The sequence below is a fragment of the Sinocyclocheilus anshuiensis genome, unplaced genomic scaffold (genome assembly GCF_001515605.1).
Source record: "Sinocyclocheilus anshuiensis isolate Anshui unplaced genomic scaffold, SAMN03320099.WGS_v1.1 scaffold1449, whole genome shotgun sequence".
NCBI classification, from domain to species: domain Eukaryota; kingdom Metazoa; phylum Chordata; class Actinopteri; order Cypriniformes; family Cyprinidae; genus Sinocyclocheilus; species Sinocyclocheilus anshuiensis.
The window spans coordinates 494,448-504,051 of NW_015549696.1; the positions used below are offsets into that span (position 1 = coordinate 494,448).

The 9,604-nt window shown below is 32.3% G+C and overlaps 1 protein-coding gene across 5 annotated transcripts in view; it reads right to left on the bottom strand.

Annotated features, from left to right (window-relative positions):
- Positions 1-849: 849 nt before the first annotated feature.
- The window catches only part of LOC107660484 (pleckstrin homology domain-containing family A member 1-like), a 45,360-nt gene continuing 36,605 nt past the window's right edge, over positions 850-9,604 (bottom strand). Inside the window, exons 10-13 of one of the 5 annotated variants that reach the window (XM_016449797.1) lie at positions 7,988-8,051; positions 6,978-7,067; positions 6,608-6,648; positions 1,887-2,183 (exon numbers count right to left, since the gene is read on the bottom strand). In XM_016449797.1, the coding sequence (XP_016305283.1) occupies positions 1,973-2,183; positions 6,608-6,648; positions 6,978-7,067; positions 7,988-8,051 (406 nt within the window). In that variant the 3' untranslated portion in view covers positions 1,887-1,972. Of the gene's footprint in view, positions 2,465-6,577; positions 6,649-6,977; positions 7,068-7,987; positions 8,052-9,604 lie in introns of all 5 variants that reach the window. The other 4 variants (XM_016449795.1, XM_016449798.1, XM_016449794.1 and 1 more) reach the window with 4 other exon arrangements.

The window sequence follows — 9,604 nt, forward strand, 5'->3', positions numbered from 1 at the left end:
CTGTAATACTTCTTTTGTGTGTATATAAAGCTAATTCTAACTAACCCCGAGTCAAACCATGTCTCTAAAAGAAAAGCAAAAACATTATTTTGATTCATTTAAAAAATGTATAATTTTTCCAGTCAAGGACAACTACATACATTACACATGAAAACACATGTTGCAGTGTCTGAATCCACAATAAAACAACATACATTATTTATCATTGGGGTCACTGACTTACATTCACACTAATACTAACATATAGACCCTTTTCACATATTTGTGTTACCATTTGCTTCAGTAGCAAAAAAGCATTTCTGTAACTTAATTACAAAACAAGATAAATATATAGAGAGATTGATTACAGCAGTCAGAAGAAAGAAATACTGTGTGTCAAATTTGCCACCTCTTCCTCATGTGCAATTACACTGCAATTTAATGGCAAGGTAAAATAAAACGAAGTATAGTGTTATGTACATTTTGTACAAAAGTACATTGTAATTTAAAGAGAGAGAGAGAGAGAGAGAGAGAGAGAATATATTTAAAAATAATAATAAAAAAAAAAACGGCTAGATTTTCAATGTTTATAAAATACAAGTCTATGAAAAGGGTCCATTCAACAGTGTTTAGTGGATGTCTGTGCTTAAGGTTCAATTAATTAACATTATGTAATGTATTAGGTATCATGAACTAACAATAAACAATACTCACAGTGTTGATTAATGTTCTTCTACATATACTAATATATTTGTTATATATATATACTGAAAACTCAAAAAAACATTTAAAGTACAAACATTCATTGAATTAACCTTATTACAAAATTGTATATTAATAAAAATATTAATCATAATTGTGAAACATTACTATTCATCCTAAGTACATGATAGCCTACATAAGGAATTAACTAATGTTAACAAATTGAACCTTTTTGTAAAGTCTAACTTTAACAAACATCTGGAGTGTTTTTTTTTTTTTTTTGTATGTAGATATACAGAGTCATACGTTCACATGCATCTGACAAACAGAAGTGCCACTAAAAAGAGTCTTGCTCCCAAAAGAGAGCTGCCTCATGGTGAGTGGCAGTGTGTTTTACACTGAAATATAATAACACGAAACACATTCTCTCTACAGCAATACAAAACATATCGGTAGAAGCTTGTTGTGGTCAAACACAAAGTCCAATTCAATTTATACTTAAATCATTCCAACAAAAAAAGTAAACGAAATTCAATCACCAATGAAAAACAAGACAACCAAGGCCCGATGGCATCTGAAGAAGGAATATGTTACTGTAGGACAAGCCCCCCCCCCCCAGATTAATTCAAATGAAAGAAACCAGAATTTATGGATTCAAGGATTTCAGTGGCCTTATTGGTATCAGCAATATGTAGCATATCATTTATTTATCAGTTTGATTAGGTCAATACTGGAAACTACTGTTTTAATATTAATTAAGTTCTTTTTATTATATATCTGCTTTTTTCTAAATAAAAATACATACTTTATTTTATTAAACAACATATTTTCCAGTTTTTGACTGTACATTAAGTGTTTTGATGCCTGATTCCACTAAATTCACTTTATGTACATGGTATTTTAGATTTAAAAACAGGAAAAAAAAAACAATAGATTTATAATATTAACTATGATATCGGTTTTTGGTCGTAACAGGAAAATAACCGACTGTTGGTAACAGCAACTTTTTTGTGTCTCAATTAATTTTCTGGTTTGAACTTGTTGCAGTTTTTTAAGAGGCTTGATTGGGGAAAACTCCATATCCCATGGTGCACTGGGCTCGATTCACATTCAACCCGAGTCCCTGTCCTGCTTTTGGCGTTAACAGTTTGTTGTAATGTGTGTGTGTGTGTGTGTGTTATATACCAAGTACATCGTTACACCTGGGTAACATGCAGGTCTTCATCTTGTGGGATATCCAAAGGCTGTGTTACACCGCTTCTGATTTGCCATGGTGACGAGTCGTCAGCGTTTACTTGAAGAAGATTTGGGGCGACTCCTGCAGCGACAGGCGCGCTCGTGGCCCCGGGCGCAGGCTGTTCAGGTCTGGCCCCTCCCACGCCATGCTGAGGGCCCGAGGGGGAACAGCATTCTGGGTAATGGAGTTCAGTGGGGAGGGGTGAGCAAGGAGTTGAGAGACTCTGTTCGTTGGAGTAGAAGACGGAGGTGCGTTCAACGTGCTCCTGTGGAGATTGAGGAACGGTTACAGAACGCAGCGTCAGTCAGGACTAAGGAAACCGCTTTGGTAGAAAGGGAAGATAGAGGAAAAATCTCAAGAACAAGAGCAGGTGAAGCAAGAGGAAGAGAAGGAAGTTTAGTACATGGGCGGCAGTCACGTCAGCGAGCAGTGGCAGTGAAAGCTACAGCAGATAGGAGGTTGGAGATCAGTCTGGGATATAGCAGGAACAGGACAGCTGCTAGGCTTGTGTTTGGGTTGTTAGTGTCTCAGTGTCACGTTTAATCTCTGAAAGGGAAACATGAGAGGAGACAGCATTCGAGGAAGGCACAGACAGAAAAAGGATTCAACATATAAAGGCAGCTTAAATAAAAAGCTCTGAGGAGACAGTTTTCATTTTTATTATTTTTAAATTCAAAACGAAAGGCCTGTCAACAAAAAGACGTTCATTCTAATTTCTTTTCTCTTTTTTTTGTATTGGTCTGAACAGAAATGCAAAAACATTATATAAAAATAGCTAAAAACGAACTCAATTTTTTGGACGAACATTTGTGTTGGTGTGAACAGGCCTTGACATTAATGAAATCCTTTGTGAAAAAGAAGCATACTTAAGAATTCTTTTAAAAAGAGTAATTATTATGGAAACAATATGCTTCAAAAGAACATGCTTAAGTGCAAAATGAATTTAACTGCATGCTATTTACAATTAAATGAATATTAATTATAGCTTAAATGTATTTTAAATGCAATTAGTTGAACTCTGTGCTTCTTTGATGCACTTCAGTAGGACTTAAGTACATTGTGATATGTAATTTCATAATTATGTCTGAAATATGGCTAAAGTTACAAGCATTTATAGTAAACTGAAATATACTTTTAAGCAATTTTTATTGAAACTTGTATGTCATGTTTTAAAACATGTGTAATAGCACATTTGTAATGATAAAGTTGTAAGTTTGTACATTTAAACGATCAATAACACATCAAAGAGTTAACAATTACAATTACTGTAAGTACTTCACATGTGCTTTCGTATGTTAGTCAATTAATCAAAATAAAGTGTTAATAGTGTACTTTCTGGGTGGGCTATCCCTTGTGAAAAAGAAGTTTGCTTACTTGTATTGAATATGCACTTAAGTATATTTTAAAAACTTTACTTGCAGATAATATAATATTTATGAAATTAAGTGTACTTAAAAAGACTGTTTCTTAAAAGTGTACACTTCTTTTAAGTACACTTAACTTCATACATATTATATTATCTGCAAGTAAAGTTTTTAAAATATACTTAAGTGCATATTCAATACAAGTAAGCAAACTTCTTTTTCACAAGGGATAGCTCACCCAGAAATGAAAACTCTGCCATCATTTCTTCATCCTTTGTCACTCCAAACCTGTATGACTTTCTTTTTTTATGTGGAAGCGTATGCATATTTTAGATCAACACCATGAGGGTGAGTAAATTATGACAGATTTTTTTTTTTTTTTGTGAACTATGCCTTAAATGGTGCACCAAGTCATTTTTATTTATGTTTTGCTAGCGTTTTCATCTTCATTAGTATTCATTCTCTTCATTGCCTTTAAAAACTTGTTCAAATTACAAGGCTGGTGAGGTGACCTCAACATGATAGATTAAAACAGCTTTTCCTAGTCACATATGGCTAGAGTCTACATTATTTCAAAGAGATTTGATTAAAATATATAAATAAATAAATAATTGACTTAGTGCATCGTTAATACTGACATTTAGATGTAAATTTAGTAATGTGCTGTAACAAATAAAAATAAAAAATAAAAATGTTTAAAAGAAAAGCAGGTGAGGTTAAGAAATGGATTGTAAACTGTAAGTAAATGGAGGTTAAATGTGGGCATCAAACATGATGAATACAAAATGATATCACAGATTAGATAATATGTTGAAGATAATATATAGTATATGATGAAAAAATGTTATGTAATAGTAACACTTTAGTTTAGGGACCAATTCTTACTATTAACTAGCATGCATATTGGCTGTTTATTAGTACACATAAAGCACGTAATGCCTTATTCTGCATGCCAATATTTGAGATTCCTTTATCCTACCCCATGCCTAAACTTAAAAACGACCTCACTAACTATTAATAAACAGCAAATTAGGAGTTTATTGATGCAAAAGTTGTAGTTAATAGTGAGAATTGGTCCTCAAACTAAAGTGTGACAGTAGTATTTACGACTATTTGGCCATTCTAGACAAATATTCAAAGACCTAAACGTACAAACAGCGAACAACAAACCACGGCCTAACAGAGCAAAGAACTAAGCACAATTATTTATTGTTCAAACCCTATGACCTGAAGGTGGAGGGAAAAAATAATAACAACATCAATTTGACAAAAGATCTGGATGGGTCAACTTTCGGCTTTCAACATATTTGATACAGTGTACTGTATGAATTAAAAATATAGGTGAATCTTTATATAGGTGGTTTATAAGAGTCCACTTTATTATCTATAATAGTATCATTTACTTAAGATTTGACAATTAGATTTCAGTTTAATTAAACTCAACAAAATGAATTCAAGAGTTCTTGCATAAAGTTCAATACAAACTTGACATTTCACAATTGTGTACTACATCTATTAAACTGAATGAATAATTTCCAGATGTGCTCATGATGAGAGTTTATTGAAATGACTCGCTGTTTATAAACATGTAGAGTAATGCTCAACTACCAGATGACAAATGGAAATGTTTTTGAAAAGACATTATTAAATATTTTTATGAATCAGTGTGGAGCCACTGGTAAATAATGTCCTGCTGTGCTGTCAAACTTCAAGATTCAATCATTGTTTTTATATTATGCAGCACTGTACGGATATCCCTAATACATTGATTCTATTATTATTCTTCCTCTCCATAAATTTCTAAAATTAATTCAGCCCGAACAGATTCACGTACAGACTACGTTCAGCCTTAATTAGATCATTTCAGTATGTTATGTCTTTTTTTTTAATAAACACTACATTTTTCTAACAAGTTTAGGATTTAAGTTAAAAAATCTTGAACCATTAGAATGTGCTCCAGTGTAATATTTATCTATCCATCTTTTATAATAGCATATTTTATAATTGAGTCACAGTAAAACTGACAAACTAAACTGTGATTGGTCTTCTTGTCTTTTTGCACACTGAATTGTCTTTCTTGCATATACTTAAATTAATATTTTACTAATTTCATATACTGTCTTTCTTCACTCAAATAAAAAAAAATGACAATGTTTTATAGCTAAGTTAAAATAAAATAAAGCAAAAATTTTATAATTTTGCAAAAATGAATAACGTTTTATGAGAAAACAAATCATTATACAAAAATAAAACCAAGATAAACCAACTTTATTATTTTTTTAACCTCCCACAAACTCTATTGTAATAAAGTGCATGCATTTAGTTTACAATCTAATCTCATAATATTAATGTCTTTGATATTTGCATACTGAATTGTCTTTCTTGCATATATTTAAATTACTTTTATAAAAATATTTTTTGCATTGAATATATATTTTTAAATGATCATAAATCAATTATGCATTTTTTAATTCAGTAAATTACATTAGAATGTCGAACTATAAATCAATATTATCAAATATATGTTTCACCGAGCCTTGGACAGCAGTTTTATTTTAGTATCCCTGAGATTTTTTTTTTAAATTCACATTTTTAATCAGTTTTTATTTTTATATTATGTTTTTGTTTTCATTTTTTTTATTTCAGTTTTGGTTTATTTTAGTACATCAAGTTAAACTAAATTAAACTGAGAAATGCTGCCTTCGTAACTAGATAAAAGAAATGTTTTTTTTTTTTTCGATGTTTAATTTGATTTCAGTTAACGTTTATTTTATTTCAAGTAACTTTCTACTTTTATGGTTGTGATTTTAGCTTCAGTTTTAGTTGATTATAATAACCCTGTGATACAGAAGTGTGGGTAATCAGAAAATTAAACTGAGAAATGCTGCCTTCGTAACTAGATAAAAGAAACGTTTTTTTTTTTTCGATATTTAATTTGATTTCAGTTAACGTTTATTTTATTTCAAGTAACTTTCTACTTTTATGGTTGTGATTTTAGCTTCAGTTTTAGTTGATTATAATAACCCTGTGATACAGAAGTGTGGGTAATCAGATGAATGTGTGAGATGTTTAGTATGGATGTACCAAAGTATATTAAAAGAGAAAATGGGGATGATGGATGTCAAAGGTCACTATAGAATGACATGAAGGTTTGGTTTTAGTTTGGTTTGTCTGTGGGGTTGGATTATTTAGATGAGGCACCTCTACCCTGCTCAGATCTAGCTCTAAAGTCTAAGCAGGGGCTGGATGCAAACAAACAGGGACGAAGCGCAAAGGGTTTGTTCTCAACACATACGTGCTGCATTCACCACTGCAGGATGTATACCTCTGTATACAAGGGTTTGAGAGCCGGCGGGCCTGACGCATCTGCAACATAGCGCACATTCATTAGGCAACGACACGGCAGAAAAAGAGAACAGAGACAGACAGACACAAAGAGGATATACTAGAATGGGCAGTCTGGTAAATCGGGCCAGTTTTTGAGCGGACAATGACAAATGTTTAATTTTAGGGTAAACTATCCTTTTGGTCATTCCAGCAGTAAACATAAATGAGTGACGTTTGAAGAGACACATGGTTGGGCTGGACATAGACAGGATGTGTGGCTACAAAACACCTCACAAAAGACAAATCAATCCGGAAGAGCACAAAACAGCTGAGAACTCGGAATGTCACTAAACAATGTCAATTCTTACAGAGGCTGCTGAGCGTCCAGGACCCCGTTGGGCCACTATGGCCCCAGAGATAGCCTTGATCCAGCCGTGCATCTCGTCTGGGCTGTCCGACTGAGACAGAGAAAATACAGACAGCTTTCATTTTTGTTCAAATGTTTAACATTTAAAAACAATCCATTAAAACATTTATTCATGCTTGAAATTATTTAGATCAGTGGCTCTCAAAACTTTGAGACTAAGAGCCATCTCAGATTAAAAGGTAACATAACATAAACTTATCGTTCTGATCACAAATGTGATTTCCAGTCATTTTATTCAGACAAGAAATCAGGTTTTTGCTGCTAAAAATTTGTCAAGAAATATAAATATAAAAAAAAATTCTAAAGATGTAATGTGTCTCCACTGCAAATAAAGTAACGTAATGGGACAAAACTAAACAATAGCCAAAACTATTGTCCCATTGCAATAAAAGTTGTTTACATTAAAAACACAGAGTCCTGTGATAAAACACAGAAAGCAATATTAAAGGGTTTATATATTTATATGCATTAAAGGTGCATTAAATTACTCAAAAGTGAATATGCATTTATACAAAACATAAAATTTGATGGACCCCAAACTTTTGAAAAGTAGTGTGTTTTTCACAAATCACTTCATCCCTTTAATACTTTATTATACTTCATTTTGATTTTCTGATTTTTTATTTTTTTTATGAAAGTCAGTGTTTTAGTGCCATGTTAAAATAAAATAAAGAAAAATCTTCTAATAGTATGATAAAATAAGTGTTATTATGTTTAAAATAATCACTGCTTTAATATTGTAATGTCACAACTTTATTTTTCAAAACTACTTTGTTGAAAAACACTTTTCTAAAATCATATAAAGCAACATTATTATTTTTTAACCCGCCACTAAAACACTACTGTAAGAAAGAGTATGCATTTAGTTTACCATCAAACATTAAGGGACACCCTAATAGAGAGGGTGAAGAATTAATATGAATTAAATAATAAGAATTAATGCATTCCTACCTGAATGTAGAAAGTTCTTGAGGTAGTAACCAGTTCAAAAAGATTGTCCCTCATCATCAAGTCACTAAAAACACAAATCAGTATTAGACAACAGAATTATGGGTAAAATCCTAAGCTGTTGAAACAGCACAGCAGCACAGATGCATGATAGGAATGCTGCTATTGTTTATTACTGTTTGTTTGCTCACTATTATGAAAGGTCTGCCCAAGTCCCAAACAGCATAACGTTTAAACACTGTGAACTGTCGCATGTTAACATTAAGATAAACTTGAGTAAATAAAAATATAACAAATGTCATGTTTGCCTGACCTATCCTGACAGAACACATACATCACCATGACGTCTGTTCAGAGTGTGTGTTTTCGTTGCATTTTTAAAAGGTTAGATATTGCTAAAGTCACTAATGTTTCCTTAGTACGTCACTTGGCGGATGATTTCTCATTTCTGATTTTCCAGATGTAATAACAATCTGTGCCTAGTGAGTTGTCCAACACAATCACAGTTTAAATGCATGCATTTAAAGTTACACCGAAATGGAAGTAGCAACAGATCTTTTCTTCCTTATTGTGATGTATATCTGAGTGTAACGGACTATGGATTAAGAAAAATTGTTGTTTATAAAATACATACATGGGTGAATTTTCATTTAATGATGGTGTGCTGTGTGCAGTGATTTTAATGTTAAAATACTTTCCCACTTTATATCCCACTTTAAAGTGCAACTATAAGTAGGCCTGTCACGATAACAACTTTTTGTTGTGCGATATATTGCCCCAGAAATAATTGCGATTAACAATATTATTGTCATTTTAAAGACCATTTTATGCCACTGAATATATAATCATAATGTAACAGCATAATAATGCAAGAAGGCCTACACACTTCCAAATGACAACAAACTTTTTAAGAATATTTAGATCATGGAAATTAAGTATCAAAATATTAGATACCTTTAAAAACCGGAATAAATAGTAAATAAAAATTTTCTAACAAAAAGTGCAAAGTAACAAGTAGGAAAAAAAGAAAAATGCACAAAGAACTTGTCTGGAGATTTTTCCATCTACAGATTTTTCCCAGACCTTCTTTTCTCTGTAATTTAAGGGTGCTCACTATTCCTGAAAAACACAATCACTACTTAGCAGTCAGATGTCCGTATGCACAAAGGCACAGATCCCTAAACAAGACCATATCTGCAGATGAAACTTTTTTTGTGGAAGCATTTTTTTAATTTGAACTAGCACCTTATGACTACACCATGTTATGCTCGAGAAGCTGCAAAAGACACAGGCACATGTGGAATGTACAAAACATGGTGACATTAATTTTGAAGTAAATATAATGGGTGATATATTGCGTCACCAAAATATAAGTAAACCATTGAGACAGTAATTGAGTAGGATTTGTTTACACAGTTTATCTCTGGCTCAAACAGAGGTGTATGTATGGGGCACGACTTCCTTTTTGAGGAACACTGAATGACAAGGGGTGTGGCAGAAGTGTATTTGGAAACCATTTTTGAAAAAACAAAACAAAACAAGACAAGACAAAACAAGACAAAGCAAGACAAGACAAGACAAGACAAGACAAGACAAGACAAGACAAGACAAGACAAGACA